The sequence below is a fragment of the Anopheles merus genome, chromosome 2L (assembly GCF_017562075.2).
Source record: "Anopheles merus strain MAF chromosome 2L, AmerM5.1, whole genome shotgun sequence".
NCBI classification, from domain to species: domain Eukaryota; kingdom Metazoa; phylum Arthropoda; class Insecta; order Diptera; family Culicidae; genus Anopheles; species Anopheles merus.
Window position 1 is genome coordinate 7,070,546 of NC_054083.1, and position 21,550 is coordinate 7,092,095.

A 21,550-nucleotide genomic window follows, 5' to 3' on the forward strand; every position below is an offset into this window, starting at 1 on the left:
ATAGTACGGGCAGGGCATTCGTTCTGCCTGCAACAACTGTGCGCAAAGAAATAAGCCACCCTACTCCCACCCACCCCCTCCCCCATTTCAAGTGAACTCCGGGTGAATGTGGCCACCGAACCCACCCCAAACCCCCATCCCGAGAATGGATGTGTAAAAAGTATACAAATAAGCAAAAGCAAGACGATCATTAAAACCATACCGCGCCACATGACAAACCACACGGACTGTCACTGAAAGGAAAGCGGAAAGCAGCCCTCAACGGAGCCTCTTTTGCTGGCTACGTGAAGTGGACGTTGCTAGGACCGGGCCACTGTTACCGCAGCTGCACCGACTCTCATGCCTCTTGAGCTGTTATTGCCAACTGCAATACTTTGCCACTATTATGTTCGTCCCCTTTTGCTACTGCTTTTGTGTTCTAGTATCCGGGGCGTTGCATTTTCATGCAAATGCCCATTACGCAAAGCAAATGGTGCGAGTTCTTCTTCCCCTCCCCCCCCCCCCCCCTCCCCCTCCACCCGTCCATAGGGCCATCGGTTTGAAGGCCGATGCTATTCGTGTCACTGTTAACGGCTGATGGAACAAATCGAACGTCACAAAGTAATAATTCATCAACCAATAGTCCTGTTTCCTTCACTGCTCGGTATTTGTTATTAGAGCTTGAATTAATGAAACAGTTATGTTACTTTTCACTCAACATTTAAGAAACGTCTTTGTTTGCAAATTACTGATATCATTCTTCATCTGGTGTGTATTATCGAAATTCATGGCATTTGTACATACATTTTCATTAAACATAACATCATATTTGCATTTGTGTATTTCATTTCATTTCATTTCATTTCATTTATTTAATACAATATCCGCCATCAAGGCTAAATATAATAGACTTAAAACTTATTAAATACTAACAAATAAACAGAATAATTCATGATAAACTAAGCCTAACTAACCTAGTCTTGACCTAGCAAAAAAGAAAAGAAAAAAAACAAGGGTAGAGCGTAGAGACTATCATAAACTTAACAAAAAAAAGAGAGTAATAGAAAACTAAGGAGAATAATTAAAGGGAATTAGAAGAAAAAATACGGTTACGGAAAGAATTATGAGAGGAGTCGAAATCAAAGAGATAGTAAAAGTGGTTAAACAACCTGAAACAGGACAGAAGAGGGTCATTGAAAGTATAAAGAGTATGACGTGTTTCAATTGACAGAGGATCACGTGGACGAAGAGAACGAGAGGGAGCATACAGCGAGATGGACGAGAGTAAATCAGGAGCATCAGTAGCAGAAAGTAATAAGCCACCAATAAAACAAGCCTGAAACACTTGGCGGCGGAAGCTTAAAGAGTGAAGATTGAATAACTGCAATCGCGTTTCATAGGGAGGTAGTGAGGCAGCACCGAACAAACGACGAAAAGCTTTACGTATTATTATCGTAAGTTATTAGTTCGATTATTCGACGTATTAGTTCGATGATTTAAAATGCTTATTTTCTATAAAAGGTGATTTCAGATCTGATCATTTCCAAACATTCTTACATTGTCTTACACTGTTTTTTAACAATCAAACTGTCACAAGTAATAACTTACTTACTTACTTACTTACTTGCTTACTTATCCGGCGCTACAACCGCTTTGCGGTATTGGCCTGCCTCAGGAGTGTCCGAAACCGCTCACGGTCTCGCGCCTTCGTCTGCCAATCCGTTATCCCAGCCTTAATGGCAGCCGCCTCCACGCCATCTTGCCACCTCAATTTGGGCTTACCACACCTCCTCTGTCCTTGTGGACGGCCTAAATGAACTTTACAGGCTGGGTCGTCCGTTTCCATGCTTACAACATGACTAGCCCACCGGACCCTGGCGAGCCGTACGTCTCGTATAGCTCGTCGTTATAACGGCTTCTCCATTGTCCTTCCACACATACGGGGCCAAGAATCCTTCTGAGCATCTTCCTCTCGAACGCGGCTAAGAGAGTTTCGTCAGATTTGGACAGTGTCCATGTCTCAGAGGCGTATGTGAGTACCGGTACTGTATAAGTGCTATATAGTCCCAGCTTCGTCCGTCGCGACAGGTTATTTGAGGTGGACTGATTTTTCAAGCTGTAGAATGACCGGTTTGCAGCCAACATCTTGCAAATTTTGAATAATGCTGTTCACATTGAAAATTGAACAAAAAAACAGTGTAAAGTAGCATACAAATTCAAAACATTCGAATCAGGCCAAATAGGTTCTCAAAGACTCTCCAAAGAATAAAACAAAAGAATGAACAAATCACAAATAGTTCACTATCATTCACAATTAAATGATAATAATTAGTAGAAAATGATAAACAGTAGTAGTAGTGCTTAGTAGTTTTAAAATTATTGAATAGCTTTAAATACAGTGGAACGCCTCACAACGAGTTTAATCCGTTCTAGTGACTCACTCGTTATACGGAAAGGCTTATTGTGCGGGAGGCTCTTTTCCATATGATTTGTTCCATGTGATGAAAAAGGAAATAATTGGATCCAGGACCTTAGCACATTTGCGGTAAGCAATAATATCTGAAAAAAATAATAAAGGGCTTATAATACAAACAGATTAGAAGATATTTGTAGTTTACTATTTGTTTGTCATTGTTTTAGTTTTTTTTTTTTTTAAACACAATTTAGACCCATTTGTATCGGTGTTTTCTGCTATTAGACATTTCCAACTAGACTTTTTTAATAAGCCAGTTTCATCACAGTTGAAACTGTGTTATGGTAAACATTCTTCAGCGCAAATAAAGTCATTTAAGATTTTGATAAGTTTATTGTCAACAAATCTACAACACACTTATACAGCACATATGTAGTCATATGAAAATCCTACGTGTGGCAGCAATTGGCAGATGAATATTCCACGCACTTGTGCGTCACACAATTATACGGCACATTTCCTGTTATTTTAAAGTATTGCTTAGAATGAAAGCTCTTATTTGAGCGACAATCAAAATCAAAGAAATGCTCAATTTTTACCGATCGTGATCTTGATTTTAACACACCGAAAAACGCATCAGCAACACGAATGATATAACTCGTTATGGGAGATTTTGCTCGTTTTGAGAGGTATTAGTAGATCATTTAAATTTGCATGTTATGCGAAAATCTCGTTATAAGGGATCGATATGAGGTGTTCCACTGTACATAAGAAAGACTGCGATATTTGACTGACATCAAACAACCGAATCCGTTAAATTGTATCTTTAATGAATGTGGCATTATCATTTACTTACCCACACTCGGCCTTCACCTGCTGCAGAAGAGTCCGTAATCGCCAAAGTTCTCAACTCAGATCGTCGACGTTGCTATCTATTATGTCGATCTTAATGGACAAATGGATCTTGCCACATTGACGCAGACCTATCCTGCTTCATTTATCTTAGAGCAGCCAGAAAGGTGTACACGCACTGGACCGTCCGATGTCATTATACAGTTGATATAGTTATTCCACCAAAGTCTGGTGATCTTGACTCGCAGCCGGGTAGTGAGGTGAGATCCTTCGGTAGCTCCTTGTGTAGCGGATCCTAATTTGTTCTATATTAAATTCCATATTAAATATGGAATAACCCAAATTTGAATGTGTTGCGTTTAAAAGATTTCAAGATTTTCTTTCATATTGCTTACATGCTTCTCTGCTGCAAGAGTGACCACAATTTCTTCCGTGGTATTCGTTCATCAATATTGTATTCAGAAACTTTTAATTAATACGGTTTATTTATCTCTATTTCATTAATTCCTTTTCTAGGGCAGTCAATTTTTGAAATGGTAGTATTTTCTATCAAAGTTAATCGTTTCTAATGTGGAGTTATCTCGATGTAAAATAATATTGTAAAACGGGACAAATGCAGAAAGCTATAGTGGCGTACAGTATTCATTTAGATCTTTAGTCATTATTCGTTCTATGTTTCGTGTAAAACATACTGTTCTTTACATGAAGATGAACAAACAAAATCATTCTTTTGGTATATCATCTTCAGTGTTCATTGCGAAAGAAACTCTAGATGTTTTTTTTATTTGTAGTAAACAGAAACAAAATTGTATGCAATTTCAGCATCATTTTCTATGTATTTTATTTTGTTTTTTTTTTACGTATTGAACGAGTTGTTAATGTTGCGCAATCAAAAATTCTTACAATATAATATTCTAGACTTCCGCTTCATTGAACATCAATCATCAGCCATTGTTTGCGAATTAATACACTTCAATCGCGAGACTGGCTGCTAAGGGCAGTACCATTTTGTTATTTGTGTGCGACTACGCTAGTTATGTTCTTTTCACACTTTCGGGAAAAGGTATGTAAGTTTAGAAAACTAGGTTACGTTTTTTTTCGATTTTCTCAGATTTTCAGACTCCTTGTTCAGATAACACACAAGTATTTTGAAAGTAAATGTTTTGTTGTGAAATTTAAATGCGAATTCTAAAACCTTAGGATTTAAAAGTGTCAGCAGACGTCAATTTGGGATGATGCCCCGAAAATTGACAATCCTGTTTCCTTTATAGAAAATGATTAAACGGCGTTTTTTGTCGAGTATATAGCAATACAATGCAGTAGAAATTAAGAATCATGTTATATAATCACAAAAGTGCAGGCAAGCGACACTTTACTTGCGATTTACTATGTATTCATGTCGTAAGACAATGTGTTAACTTTTGGAAAGAATTTAATTACCTCGTGGCTCTTCAGCAAATGGAAGGATATTCAGCAAAATTTAGATCGCACCTATTTTCTAAAATTTAATTCCGCCTGTTCCGTAATGTAACCAATCAAAAACGGTTTCACCAAACACGACGAAGCAGCAAATTAAACATAAAGTGCTGGATTTAAACAACATACTTCAGAACAAGAAATTGATGAATTAATTATCGCTGTATAAAACAGGCATTAGTTTTAGCACGGTGTGCCATTTTAGAATGGTCGATAGCCCTGAGGATTTGATGATACAATTATTTTTGAAAGCTGCTTACGTACGTGTGACCACTTTTTCTCATCAACAACAGTAAGTATTTCCTCCAGTATATCGCGGCTAAGCTTTTCTTCGTACAGTTTGTTTAAATACTTTAGCATACGGCCGTGCTGCTTCAGAGAAAACGCATGCCAAATGGTAAGCAGCAATACCTGTCAATGGGAAAAAGATCAATTAGATTTAGTTCCACAGGGATAACAATGCTACGTACCTTCGAATCGGTGTATTCGATAAACTTGCCCACATCACCGTACAGTTGTTCTAGCTCCTCGGTATAGTCCGGTTGACTCGCGTCTTGAGCATCGAATGCATTCTGCAATACCTTCAGTTTGCACAATGCTACAAACTTTCGCTGACAAGCGTCCAATAGAAGTTGCTTTTGTTTGTCCATTTGACTGGAGAGAGAAAAATAGATACAACAGATATAAAAATAGAGCCTACGTAGGTAAAGATCGATCGTAAAGGACTACATACATCTTAATCTTGGCGGCATTTGGTCGATTATCGACCTTCATTCCATAGTATGCGAGTAAAGCACTTTGATCAATATCCTTCACAACTAAGCTCGCCAGTTCAATGATACGTAGCAACTTCACCTTCAACAGAGTCGCTGCTGATGAGTCTGCAGCATCAAATGATGCAGTAAATGTGTAGGGCAGATTTTGCTTCAAATCTGTACTGTCAAAGTGGTCGGCCATGGCTAAGTGAGCTGCCAAGTGGTTCGGGTTATCTTTTAGCAACGCTTGATACACATTTTCAGCATTTTCCGCATCCAGTTTGGAGATCTGTGCGGTCTGATAGTCGCGCAATCCTTCGCAATATTCATCCCACTTGCTTCGGTTCTCCTTCACTGCCGTTCCATTCGGCAAGCTACCGTTGGCAGCTCCGTTAGTAGCGGTGATTACGTTGTTACCGGTACCATTTGAGCCTGCATTGGCCACACTGTTACCATTGGTTACGTTATTTGTGACGGCATTTGCGGCTCCAGTGGTTGCATTAGCAGTGCTAGAAGTTTTCTTTGCCGGAGGACCTTCCGTTAGTATGTATTGGAAGCAGTGCGAAACACACTTTTTAATGATGTCCTCCTTCGCATACGTAATGCTGCCCTCCAGCCAAGAACACTGCGGTGGCATGGCAGCTTTCTGCAGCTTCTCACTCGGGATTGGTGCCAGGTAAATCGGGCGACACGAACCAGCCGCCATGGAGCAGCTCGTCATCTTTTTAGCACCCGACAGCACGTGGTTGTATGATTTGTACACATCAACGGAAAGGCTATTGCTAGCTAGCTTGAAGTTAACGACCATGTTCGCTTCCGTTAGCTTCTCGAGGAGTTCCTTTTTCTCGTGACGCACCTGCAGACGGATGGTGTAGTCTCCCTTTTCCAATTTTTCGTACTTATCATAGGAATAAGCATCGCCACAGCGAACCATCATTTTGTTTGTATCGTACACCATCCAGAATTGGGATTCAAACTCGCTCTCGTACAGAATGTTGCTAAACAGTGGCGTGTAGAACGCTACCTCATAGCCCTTCGTCAAATGCAGATGGTACGTGACCTGCATCTGATAGATTTGCCTTGCTGGATGGATAACATCGCGCGTCGTTAGTGGAGTTACTTTTGTTTCAGATGGCTTCAAGACCATAGCTGCTGTTTTTAACGAAACTACTGGATGGACTTCTTCGCTAGTGAGCGCGGTTAAATCGATTCGATGAATTCCACTGGCACTATGCATTACCGCTGTAACGATAAATTTAATTTATTATTCGCTCACCCACGCCGTGTATTTAGATATTTACATCCATTCAAAGGGCTTATTCCATGGAATTTTATCGAGTAGCGTAATGGCAACGTTCCGAAGTTAGACCAAAACTTGGCAATACAAATCTCAATTATATGATCACCCTGCAATGCGCAACAAATATGGTGTTAGAGAAATTATACGATACAGCTATGTAATATTCTCCTGTACGTACCTCTACTCGAACGGGTTGCACCGTGGGGGCCGTACCGTTGACCGGTAATATTTTTTGCATCTCCATCGCCTTGCAGAACTGCATCGGCAGAATCTGCTGCGTATGCAGGAAAAATTTGCCACCCACAGCATCGTTCGTATCAGCCGAACGCATCTCAATGACAGCCCAGGTTGCATACTTTGGTACCAGGATAAAGTCCCGAATGATGGTATGCGGTTTGCAGTCAACTGGTAAATCGCTGCGTATAAATTCATTCGTTTTAGGATCAACCACGTGCGGCTGCACAACGGTGACCGGAATTTCAAACAAAACTCCCTTTTCCGGACATGCGGAATCGTACGCTTTCACGCTCGCTCTATACACACCCGGAGCTAATCCGGACGGGTCTACCTTGACGGAAATCTTTCTCGCTGAATAGCACAGATCCAGATAGTTGCCGCACTGAATCCACGATTCCGTTGGTATGAGCGTTAAGCGTACGTTGAAGTTGATCTTGTCTGCTGCATCTGCAATTGAAATTTCAGTAAATTTAGTAGCTTCACGACCACGGACATTCCTTGCTTCTAACTTACCAGCGAATTTTTCATTAAATATTACCGGCTCTATGTTAACGGAAAAATCTTCAATCTTAGTAAGTACGCCGTGGCGCATATGAATACCCTTCGCATTGTTATTGCCGACCGTGACGGCGAAACGTAGCTTATTCTCGATAAGTCCACAGTAGGTGGTCAGATGATCGAAAGCTTTCCCGACATTCAACAATCCGTTGCCTTGCGCGAACTTGTCAACGTAATCAATCTTGGTGGCGGTGTTCCATAGGGCACGCTTAATACTGAATGCAGTGTATGGGATGGATTTTTGTTTCAATCCCGAAATCAGCAACCCTACCGACCCGGCTACATGCGGCGCCGACATGCTGGTGCCATTCATCAGCTGTGCCTTGGACATTGTAAACTGTGGAACAGAAGCGATTGCAGCGCCGGGAGCACAAACCGTCACTCCGAATCCTCCATCGATACACGGATCGCGGGAAGACCACGTATACACATTGCCAGGAAGCTTCTGGTGCAGGGCGTATTCGGCTTCCATCATTTCGGGCGACACATACGCTCCGACGCCAACGCAACTCGGCTGGCTAATGTCGGGTGGGGTACCGATGGTGCAGAGCGCTGGACCATGGTTACCGGCCGAAGCTACCCACACCACGCCGTATCGGTTCACCAACTCACTCATCAGCTCGCCCACACGTCCCGAGTTTGACCAATGTCCGTGCTCTCCATAGCTCATGTTGATGACGTCGATTTTGCGGCCTGCTTCACACAACTCCATCACCTTGATAATGGCACGAACCAGCGCGGTTCCTGTTTCCATCGATTCCAACCGCCCATCGCCAATGGTCAGAGACACGATCTTTGCTGCCGGAGCGACACCGTTAAGCTCGGGATCATCCGGATGATAGCCACTGGCGATAGAAGCCACATGCGTGCCATGGCTTGCTGCAAAAAAAAAAACAACAAAAAGGAAAAAAAAAACAATTCATAACTCGACCGGTTCTTTTGTATCTCTTCTCCTCCCATACTCACAGCATACTCCGACAACCTCCAAGACGTTTCCCTCGTCGTGCACGTTGATAGAAACCGACAGGAAATCATCCAAATTCACGACCTGATGCGAGCGGGTGTACTCCAGCACGTGAACAGCGTTTTCGAGATCTCCCTTCTCGGTTGTATCGATGACGGCCATCCAGCCCTCCTTTGTTGGGAACAACACGCAATCATACGACGTTTTCAGATCAGTGAACTTTTTATCGCACGTGTTCAAGAACTCCAGCGTGCTTTCCAGATTTTCCTTAGCCAGCTTGTCCTTTCCAGTGAGACCGGTGGGTGGATTCTTCGCCTCGAAATCACTCAACTCTCGGGCCGCCTCACTCACTGCTACCTTATGTCGATCGTCCCAGGTTTTCACCTTCAGATCGGTTAAAATACGTTCGCGAATGCGCGACGGCGACAGATCGTGCACACTCTTCAGTCCAACGCGATATTCGCTCCCGGCAACATTTTTTGACTTCATCGTGGAAGACAGGTGCAGCTTGCGCCCAGAAAGACCCACAATGGTCCCATCTGGACTGGCCGTAACCGTTTTGCTGGTGTCCACATCGCCACAACCGGAACAGTCAAAACGTTCGATAACCTTAACATCTCCACCGGGGATATGCTAAACCATTTCAATTGTCGTTTTTCGGTAAGCATCGCATGACACCAGACAAAGATGAAAGAAAGATAGACAAAGAAACATTTAGCTTAATGTATGAAAATGGAAAGCCCCATTTGGAAGGTGCTACAATGCCGTTCAGTTAGATACCGGCAGAGCTTGCAACAAATGTCGAATAATCGAAAATTGATACTCCTGGTCCGCGCTCCTCTCACCCATGATCGTCACAGCTCTCTCTCTCTCTCTCTACCTACCTCTAATCCTTTGGCCCGGGGATCTACGCCAGAGTCGAGAATTGCAATTGTGACGTCCCGGCCATCGTACTCCGGATACATCCGTATAAAACTAAGCGCCCCGGTTTCATTTTTCGGCACTAGCGATGTCACAGGAAACTTTACATCAACAATACTTTCCATTTCCTTTCGCACAACACTATTCACTTTCAGTACGCTGGTGCCCAGAGTCGTCTTCACCTTTTTCCTGCCGAGTCTGTTGGCTGTTTGCCTTCTGCTGGTGCCAATCTGACAGCTAGCCGCATTTGCCGATTCATGCCCCCCGGATCTGTTTTGCTTGTACAGCTCGTCTAACCACCGCTTAATCGCGTGCGGGTAGCTGATGGCTCGATCGGCATGGGGAAATCTGACTCGATCAAATGTTCTTCGAAAGCAAATCTTTTCCAGCGCGGATAAGATCATTTATAACACTCTAAAATATAACAGTATAATATTTAATTGAACCTATTTACTGACAATACTTCTCACACTCCCCGATTTCGCTTGTATTTTCTATAATTATGATGCGATACGTCTGCACGCAATCGATGCTCAGTTGTAGACATTGTTGACCTATTTTTCTCACCTTTATGTAATCAAATTTCTTTCGGGAGTTTTGCATGATTTCAGCACATAAAATGTAAGCAAATTTATTTCATTCATTGTACATTTGTATGAATTGCGCTACGATTCGCTCTAGCCAGCAGCTGCGCCAAGTTTGGCCGGTCAGCAAATGTCAAACTGCACGCTTTTGGACAACCTGGCTCATTTCGACATTTAAAATGTCGTCTACGTCATATGTCAAACATTTGCATCCTTCGGAAACGAGAACGAGAAAAAATAGCCTAGCGGTATTCACAAATAGTCAGAGGTTTTCCCGTATTTTCTGTGCGATTATTTTGTAGTTCCTGCTTGTATTATCGTGCTCAGTTGACTTCGTCCACAACTATCTAATTCTCCTACTCACAATGGAAGACTCATCATGTAAGTAAAATGGAACGATTTTTGGTGCACGTATGAATTTACAGCCGGTTGTCGCTCAGTACTGTAATGTAAAAAAAAACCCTGCTAATACTACCCACACGGGGTAGACATTTTTAACAATTTTGGTGTATGTGTATCTTTACACATAATTCCTGCAATTAATGGACTGCAGCGGGTGTAATAAAGTAGCCATTCGTGATGCCATATTTTCCATTCGTTCCACTGTTGTTCCGCTCTACTCAAAGGGGTTTCTTTGTTTTCCTCTGCCCTTGTGCATTGCATGTGTCAGAGGGAGCAGAACGATGCAAATGCAGCCATCAATTAGTAATCAAATTAAATTGAACTACTACATGTAGTACAACTGCACTTTCTATTGCATTCTCCTGCACTTGCCGTAGCGGTCAGCAGCTGCATGTGACGACAGAAAATGGTCTAAACCAGTAGCTACATCTGACCATAAGCCAATCCGCGTTATCGTAACACTGATGACTAATCATCGTTGCAAACAATGTTATCACAATTAACCGTCTGTAGCTGGTCTGGCAGGGAACAGAATTGCCATACTCTAACCAGAAGCTGCTCGTATTCGTACGAGTAACGAATTGGAATGAAAAAAAAGATTGTCACTTTCACAATCGTTTAGCAGAATGTATGTGGAAACCATTTAGCACCTGAACCCCGGGCTCTTTACACCTCGTTAAATTACGTGTTGTATACCCAATACCCAACACATAATCACTCAGGTTGCTGATCTTTGAACATAGCCTACTCCGTTCCTCCAACATGTGGGCAATATTTATCAATACCGAATCTATAATTGAAGCACTGGTCGTAGATTTCGAACAAGTTCCAGAAACACCAGTCCTTTAGATAATGTAGATGATTGCATTAGTTCACACACTTTCGCTTTTATTAGACATTAAGCCGATGAGTTATGAAATTATGTATAGCATCTGGCACGGGGAACATCATAACACACTGTAAAGGCGACAGTTACAAGGTTCGCTAGAACAAAGTCACGAAAACTAAAACGTGATGCATTCCGGTCGAAGTTATCCGTATGTGCAATCTGGCAAAATGGTAACTTAACTGCATCTCGACCTTACGGCTTTGGGTAATTTGAGACGGGTAATAAACCGCATCCAGCGAGTGTAAAAGTAGCCCCGCAATCCTGCCCTTCCCGATCGTGACATTTCAACGAATCACATCAGATTTTAGAGTTGTAGGCTTTCATTTACCTAGAGAACGTAAAATACATCGTGTAAGTGTTCGGTTGGGATCGCTGCTTTAGGAGAGCAGCGAAGCAAACCCTTTCTCAGTTTCGTACTTGTTACCATTTCTTCTCTCGCAATATCCACTCGATCGTTCTCCTCCAGCGAACGATCGTGATGAACGATCGACGGTTTTGCTTTGCGATGTTGGTCGTATTTGTTCTCTCTGGATGTACTCTGGTGCGAACTGAGAGCTTTTTACGCGTACGCCTTTTACGCGGTACGCCGTTCGATTCGCGGCGCGTTGCTTTTAGTTCACAGGCGCTCGTCGAAGCTAGCGGACGAGCGCAACATAAGCAGCTTCTCGCCCACGGATCAGTGTCCGGATACACTTTCCGCGGTCCGCGGTTATGGGAAAAGCTTCGTTCGTGTGGTGTATCAAACCGTTCGAAACTGGTTTCATTATCTGCTGCCGTTGCGTTTTTGCTCGCTTTACGCCGCTGTTCGGAAAGAACCCGACCCAAAAAGTGAGCCAAATCGGTGTTCGCTGAGGAAAATTTACGGTAGCGTTGTTTGCAGTGAATGGCGCAATGCCACACAGTGGGTGCTTTTTTAACCTTTCCATTTATTCCATCCGTCTCAAAGTTTGGTCAATAAACGACCAATAACTCGCTGAGGGAGAAGTAACGGAAATAGATAAATGGATGGAAAAGAACGTCGTGAATGAAACAAAGGTAGATCGATCGACCGGGTAGCAGGGCTAGAGAAGGCTACGTGCATAATCGGTTCGAAATACAATTATGAATATAGCGATTATGAAGCTTTACGTGACAGGTTGCTGCTATCCAGTTGTGCGTGAAACAATCGCGTTGGAGTGATTTTATTTTTATAACATCCCCTGAGGTCAGCCAAGCATGAATGCCGAAGGTTCGTGATGAGTGAGCCACCACCGATTGTAGAAGTCGCTGAAGAAGTTAAAAAATGGACATCTGTTTAACCTGGTGAAATGGGATCAGGTACCTACGTTCAGTTTCATTTCGCTTCAGTTAAATGACACTTTCTACACACATTCATTCCATGCTGTGTTGCAGTTGACCTAGTGAAACCGTTTGCCATTTGTACTGTAAAGAAAGTACGTTTTAACGACCGCCAGCTGAAGCTCGTTCGTTGTTTGGTTTCAGCAGGAAGCAGAAGCTTCTCACCACTGCAATTTTACGTGAAAAAGCATACTTACAACAACCCGTTACATGAAACTACAGTGGCACAAGAAGTACCGAAGAGATCCCATTACGAAAAGAGGCACAGCCAAATCATCCAAGCACACTGTGGTAGCGGTAGCGAACTGAGCGGTTAGAAAAGCAATAGTGCCGCGTTGTGTGCATGTGGTGTGAATGCTTTTGGTCATAACTGCGGCGCCTGTTGGTAAACGTAATGTTCGTATGTGTATGTGCGATCTCAGCAAAGTTCATGAAACTTTTTTCACTAGATTTCCGATCAGTAACAGCAGGGATTGTAAGTTGAGGGGATTACGTCGCTTGTTGTTTATGAAGTGATTGTCTTCAAGCTTCGCCAGAGTCGCTTGTACTACGTGAGTGTTAGCGGTGAGGAAAACAATTCAAGCGCTTTTGCACACACACACAGCTAGCAGTGTATGTGTATGTGGACGGCTCGTTTGTTAGAAAAGAGGGTCTTGGCAGGCCCCAATTGCGTACCCACCGACACAGTAACGGTGCAGATTGTCCGGAGAGCGAAACACGAAAGAATTGCTGTTGGACATGATGTTGGCGATGTTATTACCGGCGCCCGAAGGCAATTATATCATCTTACTTCACCGTTGTTACAGTAGTTGCCGCTCTCCCTTTCATTAGGTGTGATAGCCATACATAGTTCGTTCGATGAATTTAGTGGCGTCGATAGTGAAGTGTTGTGAAGAGAATGGTCAGTTGTTGTGGAGAGTACTGACGTACTAACGCGATAAAATAGCGCACGCTGGCAGATATACTGATCAGGATTCCTGATCAGATAAAACTAAACGTTGAATGGGTGAATCCAGTGATAAAACACACCCATCGTCTACCAGCAAGCTAACGTCGCAGAAAGAATTCGCCAGCAAGATGCGTGTCGGCGAGGATGATTTGCCAAGTCTCGAGTACATCGAGGATCCGTACATACCGAAGCTCGATCCAAACTGTTTTACTCCCTCGCTGGACGAAGTGTACGACATTGACGAGGACGATGGACTTATCGGTCACGAAGAGCAGCATTGGTCCGATGAAACGGAACTTTACCTGCGCTCACTCACGCTCGATCAAATACTAGGCGTACCGTCCGACGATGAAGACATCGATCCCACTTCGGAAGTGGAGCTGCAAACCGTCGAAACGGAATTTAATCCACCTTTGTCGTCGGACGAAGGCGATACAACCGAACATCCGTCCAGTCGCGTCACTCGATCGCCCGGCAAAGATCCTGCCGATGAACGGTTAGGGGTGGGCATATGTTTTGAACCGGTCGGCCAAAATCAAACATCCAGCCAGTCGAGTAGTGGAGGAGGCGTGGTGCGAAATATACTAGCCAGCAAACTACTTCTCGGCAGTGCAACCAACAGGCGCATTCGGGCACTGTTCAATCGGCGCAAAATTCGGGACGTGCGGGTCACGTTCATCGATTTCTCGAAGCCATATCTAGCGCGTATCTCGAGTGGTGATAACTACAAAAGTTTCCTCAACATTGGGAGTGCTCCAGGTAAGCGGGTGGGAGGAGCGTAAAGGGAAACTACTGATTGCATAAAATGTATACCCAATAACCGTTCGCGTTACAAAATGTGTCCGTTAGAATAGCGAACTTTGCTAGCAAGGCCCTGTTGAAACCCCTGAAGTGTGGTAACTTTTGTCTGACGTCAGGGAGAACACTGTGCACCGACGATCCGTGTGTCGAGCGTACAGCAATGGAATAATCTATACTGTCACTAGTTTGGATGATTGTAAATATTCTTATTTGCTGCATCATCTGCACACAAAACATGAAATAAAGTATAATTGGGCATACTTTCATAACTTCAAACCATTCCGTGGTCGTTATTTCTATTGGGTTATGTTCCATTAATTTTGGGCTAAAAGCCCCTTTTGGGCCGTATCACACGACGGATGGTTAAAATTACAACTACACTCGTCACAATGCGCTGTGCGCCGAACAGGCACACATAAGTCAAATCATTTCTTATCAAACGAGAATTAAAAAAAAAATTAGATTGTTTACAAAAAAAGAGTATTTTGGTGCAAATGTATGAATAATAAGCGTCACTACAGACAACCATTTCATATACGTATCATTAGCCCCACACACATACAGTGACCGTGCATGCTCCATGAACGCAATACAGAGTAATTTTTAAAACTGTTAACAATATTGAAGGAGATCAGCTTGAAAAGGGAACAGCTAATCGGTTTTACTTTGCTGTTTTGAACAACCAATGCGGATGATATATAGCCGTACGAACCACGGCACAATGCGAAAAAAAGAAGAAGCAGACATTCCATGATTACATTTAGCCCGTTAATTGGGCCAATGTAACAGAAATGAACCTGTATGTGATGGTGGTGGTACCACGACGAAATTTGGTTGTTACTCGATCAAGGGTTCTTTCACTCTTTCAAGGCCATTGATTTGTTACGCTGTTGCGTGTTGTGTGGTGCGATTGCACATTAAATTAAATTTTAAATACAATTATTTTCAAACTACTGCAACTCATCAATTCTTTCTTGGGAAGGTTAAAAACCGTGATTTAAAATTAACTAAACATTTAGAAAACTCATCATACTATACAATCCAATTCAATTTTGTGATAATCCAAAAGTATCAAAAAGTAAAGTAAGATATATTACAACAATAATGTTATTTATAAATCAGACCTCTTCGTTATGTATTTTATGTTTTCTTTGTTTAACCTAAAGCGGCATTATATATTTTTTTTTAATTTAAGCAAAACTCCATTTTGGACCAATGCGCTAGGTTGGTTTTTGCAACTGTGTGACAAAAAGCTCATTATTATTTTTTTTTTGCAAATGAAATCTAGTTAATTTGTAAACGTTTTTTAACCCTGCAAAGATGCAAGGCTGAACTGGCGTAGCTTTGAATAAAGAAACCCAACTTTTGAAAAGGTCCCAAGTGACTGGTGAAACCTATTACAAACAAAACGATGGAAAGAGAATCAAAGCATTTATATAACGGCGGAGACATTGTATATTTTTTGCGATAAAAAGCGAGATTCAAAACTTCCTCTAATGGTTTTTGCGATTTTTTTTTAATGTTGACGGGACAGTTACGTTATTATGTAATAAGTATGAATTTAGAATTTTAAATGTAAGTTCTGTCGTTCAACGTATAATCTTTCAGGCTTTAAAGACTGTTGCGACAATCGTCAGAGATCGTGATCGTATTGTAGGTGATACTTCTCTTAAGAATAAATTACATAAAACTTTTATTATGTTTGATTACAGACAATTCTGGTAAATTGTCCGATGCATCTCCAGTTGGATCCATCAGTTCGGCTGAAATCGCGAACGAATTTTCCGGACTATCAGCCGAAGAGCAAACCGCACAGCGTGAGGAATGGAGTCAGGTATGTCTTTAGATTTCTTCAGCTTGTTACATGTACATGTACGTCTGTTTTTCTATATCAACAGGAGCTGGCACGTGTTGAAGAAGAGATCACAACACTGCGGACGGTGCTTCAATCCAAAATGCGCCATGCCAGCGAGCTGAAGCGGAAGCTAGGGATCACCGTGTGGAAGGAAATCACGGACGATGTCAGCCAGGGAATTAAAAACGTCAAGGAAAGCAACGTGTAAGTACAATCATTTAGCTACTACACACATAATAAGGAGTTAAAGTACAAAATGCTGTCGATGCGTTTTCAAATCTCTTTGATTTTTGGCTGTTTTACCATTTTATACACTGCATATTTGGTAACAGTTTTAATTTATAAAAAAAAAAATTTAAGTTACATCCAGAAACAAACGACCGTATTCTTTATGTCTGCCAAAACTAATAATTTACGTTTTATATTTTGTTGACCGAATATCATTTTACCAAATATATTTTATTTGTTGTTTTATTTCAATATGTTTCTCGGTTTGCTTTTAAGTTATCAAAGCGTTGAAACGAAGGTGGGAGAAATCACGACCGTTGTTACAAGTGCGCCGATGTAAGTAAAATTGGAATATTATTTCAAATTGTATCTAACTGTATCTTTCTGCACGTATCATTTATGTGACTAAGCTGTAAAACATATCCAATGTGTGTGTATTTTCCTAACAAACATGGTTCCATTAGCATTAGCATTGATGTTATTATCAAAAGCCATCCTTATACACCATAGAAAAATCTCAAGGATCGCAAACTGAGCAAATAACTTAAATTAACTATCTAACTAATGGCTACAGATTAGTTGATTGTATGATCGGTGCACCTATTCCTGTTTTACTAACACTTGTGACCTCGGCATTGACTTAATATGGTGTGGCAAATGTCTTTATACATGTGTAGCATGTGTGATCTATATAAGCTTCCCTTTTTTCCTTCCGCTTGCATGTAACAATAGGATATCGAGAGGGTAAGTCGCCTGTTTCCTTTTTAGAAAAAAAAAAATCAGTACTTTTTCCTTTAAAATTATAAAAACTACGCACCTCCTATGTGTTTATCCAATATGTGCACTTACTAAGTAAGCTTGATTTCATCAAAATTGGCAACGTATGATTAGAAACAACAACTAACAAAGTTTATATATGCAATTAAACATATTGATAAGTAATATTTCTGTTTTATTTTTATTACTATTAATACAGCTATCAAAAAACTGAAAGTGCGATCAAAACGACTGCTGGCAAGACGACATCTGTGATCGGTGGCATTGCTGGAAAAATGACTCAGAAGTTAACGGAAATGAAGCAGTCCGATTCTTTCCGGTCATTCGAAGAACGAGTTGGATCGGCGTACGAAAATGTTAGGGTTAGTAGTAGTAGTAGTAGTACACCAACCATTGGACGAGAATGGGAGCAGGAGAGAACTTCAATGCGCTAATGGATTTAATTACTCACTTGCAGTCGAAGGTTTCATCACGCTCCAGTTCGGTGCAAAGCTTGTCTGATATTCAGAACGATGAACGTCGCAGTTCTGTGACTACGCCAACCGCCATCCCAGAGGAGAAGCCTATCCCCTAAGCATATTGCGGCTTAAAACGGGATGAGCTGTGCGTTCGCTTTTTGTGCAAATGATCAATGTCAGGAAGATCACGACATCGTAATGGCCCGTTTAAAGCACTCTATCGCAGGCTTACAAGAGTCGTAGAATATGTAACCCCGGTAACGGACTATTCTTTCCTCTTTTGTACAGCTTCATTGCGGTTCCATCTATCATGTGTGCTATTTTCTACAATTAATGTTGCTCGTCATGATAATCAGCCTTACAACTAAACTACAGTCAGATGCAAGCAGATTGGTACAAAAGTGGATACAGGATAGAATATCCAATGTGTCGTTTTCCTTACAGAATCTTATTCGTTTCCCAAGATAATAACGCTACTTGAGCAGCAAATGAATGTGCGCCTTTGCTCTTACAGTGACAGTCACGTGGTATCGTATTAGGATGATAATCGGCGCGGCGGCGCCTCTTGAAGCAGCATGCGCCTCGTTAACACGTAACTAATAATAAATAACAAAAACCACACTCTCCTCAAACCCAGCACGACGAACCCAGCAAATATGTTCTATGGCTTCCCAGCTCATCTCAATGTTTTGCGGTTTTACGTTTCAAAATCTGTTGGAAAGCGAAACAAAAATCATTACCGGCGTCAGAAGACAAAAACAATCGCGTTCGATTTCCCTTATGTGTCTCGCAGCCGTAGCAAGGTGCTATATTCGATTAGAAATAATGAGTATTGTTACGCAGCAAGTAAATGCCGCTTTGAAGAGTCTTTGCTTTCGTTTCGGAAGATGCTATCGATGTTATTCTGTGTGTAATATCTACATATATGGTAAGAAATGATATTCCTCTCGTGCTGAGATGATAGCTAGGAAATTTGTAACATTTTCACACGAAACTACAGGAATCATCAAATCAAGGTAGTGTGTAATTATAAAGAAAAACCCTTTTTGTACCATGAAACATACACTTAACTGGTGCCTAAATTTATACTTTTCCCAAGCGCGAGTTAAGTTTTTGCCGCAACAAATTTCATTTGTATCCAATTATGCTAAAAGAAACTGTTCCAACTTTCCCCCCGTAGTGTATCCCTCAGTATGAAGCAGCAGACTAGGTAGTGAACGGATAGAATAATATGTATTCAACGAATGTTCTGTTTTGTATCCACATGTTTTTTTAACGACACAAGCTCGCTTACGGTTTTGTGAACCCTCAAACTGACCAGATAATGAGTTAGGAACATATTTGGCACGCATCCTTGCCAGAAAAGCACATTTGACCATGAAGATGGACGGTGTTTAGTCCCTTGTTTGTACTGAACGAACATAAAAAACAAATCTATAACTATACATACAAGCCTAAATAAAGACATGGAGGAGTAAATCTATTTTATCTTTTGTACATCTTTTTACTGAAATGTGCTGTTTCCAGCGACGAACCGAGTCGGGCACGCTAGCGCAGGGGTTGTGTACGATGTTTCTAAAAACGATTTTTAAAACAATAAAGCTGGTTGTACCTTCCTAAACAATGCTTGTAATTTATCGCACGGTATGGCAAAATAGATACGGCCGATTATCATGCACTACTCATGTGTCGTCTTGTCGTTCGGATGTACATTCGGATGAGGTGACGAAAAATAAAACGAAACTTGTTCAACCGCATTCATCATAACTATATTCCATGTAGAGCTATCGGTTTCTTTACATTTTCGATTTATGAGATAACTTTTCGTGTGGAGATACACTGTAAAGATAGATATAGCTTTTGCAGTTAAGGAATAGGGAATATATATAGTTTTTCATGACCACACACGCGCCCTTCACTTTATAGATAGATATAACAGTATTGCGTATCCGAAATATCATCGGTAAACAGTTACAAATGAACGAAATAGTAATAATAAAAAAAAACAATTAAGCCAACAACAATAGCAAAGAACGGAACGGATTACGGATACAAAAAAAAGTTGAATATCTTGAGCGCCTTATAGTGTTTGTGCGGCCACATACTTTTATAGATCATAGAGTGAGACTGTTTTTTTTTTTAATTCAAACCCCGGTTCATAATACCAAACAAAACACTCTTGGCTGTAACGAAACTAGTAAGGCGGCAGGTCGCAACGGCCTCCTGCCTTGCTACAAGCGATCAGTGGTTCGATAATATTGTCATGATTTTTGTTAGTAATTCATCTAATTTATAGCAAGTATCGACAATGTCTTGGGGAACAACAAGATACTACACCGATTGAAAGATTTGGAATGAGAGATACCGGATCCTTGTGTAATATGATCAATATTCGACGATTACCTTCGCTGACTCAATCGTTTCGTACTGTACGACGAACGTATGCGCACCCGGGATCACCAGCCAGCCCGGGCCGAGTTTTTACTGAATTAAAACCTCCCTTCTACAGTGGTGCAGAAGGGATAAAACAAAATCGTGGGGGTGGGGGGAAATTCTCCAACTTTTACACACTAAAAACAGGATACGCGAGAGAAGATAGCAATACGTGTAATGGCGCGGGAACAAACAAAGTAAGCATTTCTTCACTTGCGGCAACGCTCCTCGCGCAAAGAAGAACAGCGTGAAACAAATATTTACAGCTCCACTAATTTCCACCCAGACGAACATCGATAGAATCTAGTGGCGTTGGTTTTGTCGTTTGTCGCTGTCTTGCCACACTATTTCGCTTGTGTTCAATATTGTGTGGCGGGAAGTACTACTACGACTACTATTCCGTGTGTATTCCGTTCCTATTTGCAGTATGCACTTTACTTGGAGAACAGTTAGTTGGGCCGCTGTTTGGGACGCCTCTTACTTGGTGTACTGGAAGTTTTTGTGGACCGTCGGTTTAATGTCGTACACGAGTGTAAGAATTTCACTCAGCAGTGCTGCCTTATTGACCGAAATGGAGCGGTTCATCTCGACGATCTTGTTGGCAGTATCGGCATCGATCTTAGCCGCCACACCTTCGCGACTTCCCATGTGCTGAAAAGCGAGGAAAAACATATTTTAGCAACATAATACGACAACAACAATACCCAACGGCACTTTAGTGCATACCTTTGCCTCGAACTCCTTGAACTGTCGCTCCCGTTCCTGACGGTATCGTTCAATTTCCTCCTGTGCCTCTTCCTTTGCCTGCTTTAGACGCCGCTGCTTTCCTGCAATTAAGATTCGTTCCCTCTGGTTAATTATTCACAATCGATGAATGCACATCCTCCAGCTGACGACCCGCAGCAGCCCCCGTTGCTGCTGGATGATGGGCAAGGCCACCAAGTGGGTAGCGCGGCGCCTCTTGTGATCGTAATGTAATGTGTGTACTATCGATTTTTCTTGACGACTGTGGGGAGAAGACGAGATGGTAACAAAAAAAATCTCCCTAGATACACTTACGTTTCCGAGCTTCGCCCACTTTTTCCGCAGCGCGCTTTTCAGCGGCCAACAGTTGCTGAATTCCTTGCGTTTGGCTTGCCATGGTATTCGCTTACTATTTCGTTCGTGTTTTGTGCTTTCAAACGCGAAGGGTAGATTTTTAATTCGCACAAATGTTCCACGCAATGGAGCAGAGAGCTATTTTTTCTGCAGATAAAAGTGACTTTTGTACAAATGGTGGCAGCGAATAGCAGAAGGTTAGCTCACGTGTCACGAGCTGTCATTCCAAGGTCGATGGTAATGTCAGATCTCGTGAAGCCTCTACTGCATGGTAGGAATAATT

The 21,550-nt window shown here is 41.9% G+C and overlaps 3 protein-coding genes and 1 long non-coding RNA gene across 8 annotated transcripts; 1 reads left to right on the forward strand and 3 right to left on the reverse strand.

Annotated features, from left to right (window-relative positions):
- Positions 1-3,707: 3,707 nt before the first annotated feature.
- Positions 3,708-9,921, reverse strand: LOC121592845 (tripeptidyl-peptidase 2). The gene is made up of 8 exons (XM_041914683.1): positions 9,419-9,921; positions 8,537-9,167; positions 7,526-8,449; positions 6,954-7,459; positions 6,777-6,882; positions 5,454-6,717; positions 5,191-5,374; positions 3,708-5,131 (listed from the first exon to the last, which is right to left on the reverse strand). Exons 1-8 carry the CDS (start codon positions 9,857-9,859, stop codon positions 4,922-4,924), a joined length of 4,266 nt encoding a protein of 1,421 aa, XP_041770617.1. The 5' UTR covers positions 9,860-9,921; the 3' UTR covers positions 3,708-4,921.
- Positions 9,922-11,303: 1,382 nt separating this feature from the next.
- On the reverse strand, positions 11,304-11,973 carry LOC121594338. Its single transcript, XR_006004939.1, has 2 exons — positions 11,748-11,973; positions 11,304-11,658 (listed from the first exon to the last, which is right to left on the reverse strand). It is a non-coding gene; the product is annotated as an uncharacterized LOC121594338 (long non-coding RNA).
- Positions 11,974-12,003: 30 nt separating this feature from the next.
- LOC121594335 lies at positions 12,004-19,219 on the forward strand. Of its 5 annotated transcripts, none has more exons than XM_041917489.1 (8): positions 12,005-12,194; positions 13,475-14,376; positions 16,131-16,252; positions 16,317-16,477; positions 16,778-16,837; positions 17,234-17,245; positions 17,478-17,640; positions 17,736-19,219. In XM_041917489.1, exons 2-8 carry the CDS (start codon positions 13,671-13,673, stop codon positions 17,850-17,852), a joined length of 1,341 nt encoding a protein of 446 aa, XP_041773423.1. In that variant the 5' UTR covers positions 12,005-12,194; positions 13,475-13,670; the 3' UTR covers positions 17,853-19,219. The 5 variants fall into 5 exon arrangements, with proteins under 5 accessions (XP_041773426.1, XP_041773423.1, XP_041773424.1 ...); XM_041917490.1 differs by having other exon boundaries at positions 13,500-14,376; XM_041917492.1 differs by lacking the exon at positions 16,778-16,837 and having other exon boundaries at positions 12,004-14,376.
- A 264-nt stretch (positions 19,220-19,483) lies between these two features.
- On the reverse strand, positions 19,484-21,457 carry LOC121594337 (V-type proton ATPase subunit G-like). Its single transcript, XM_041917494.1, has 3 exons — positions 21,229-21,457; positions 20,896-20,996; positions 19,484-20,820 (listed from the first exon to the last, which is right to left on the reverse strand). The coding sequence occupies exons 1-3, from the start codon at positions 21,308-21,310 to the stop codon at positions 20,647-20,649; spliced, it is 357 nt and encodes a 118-aa protein (XP_041773428.1). The 5' UTR covers positions 21,311-21,457; the 3' UTR covers positions 19,484-20,646.
- Between the last annotated feature and the right edge of the window lie 93 nt (positions 21,458-21,550).

Coding starts and splice junctions, on each gene's coding strand:
- LOC121594337 (XM_041917494.1), bottom strand. CDS start 21,310: ATGGCAAGCCAAACGCAAGGAATTCAGCAACTGTTGGCCGCTGAAAAG. Junction 20,997..21,228: donor AGTGGGCGAAGCTCGGAAAC/GTAAGTGTATCT, acceptor TCTTAATTGCAG/GAAAGCAGCGGCGTCTAAAG. Junction 20,821..20,895: donor TCAAGGAGTTCGAGGCAAAG/GTATGCACTAAA, acceptor CTCGCTTTTCAG/CACATGGGAAGTCGCGAAGG.
- LOC121592845 (XM_041914683.1), bottom strand. CDS start 9,859: ATGATCTTATCCGCGCTGGAAAAGATTTGCTTTCGAAGAACATTTGAT. Junction 8,450..8,536: donor GGAGGTTGTCGGAGTATGCT/GTGAGTATGGGA, acceptor TTTTTTTTGCAG/CAAGCCATGGCACGCATGTG. Junction 6,883..6,953: donor TGCAACCCGTTCGAGTAGAG/GTACGTACAGGA, acceptor TGCGCATTGCAG/GGTGATCATATAATTGAGAT.
- LOC121594335 (XM_041917489.1), top strand. CDS start 13,671: ATGGGTGAATCCAGTGATAAAACACACCCATCGTCTACCAGCAAGCTA. Junction 14,377..16,130: donor CAACATTGGGAGTGCTCCAG/GTAAGCGGGTGG, acceptor GTTTGATTACAG/ACAATTCTGGTAAATTGTCC. Junction 16,478..16,777: donor AACGTCAAGGAAAGCAACGT/GTAAGTACAATC, acceptor TTTGCTTTTAAG/TTATCAAAGCGTTGAAACGA.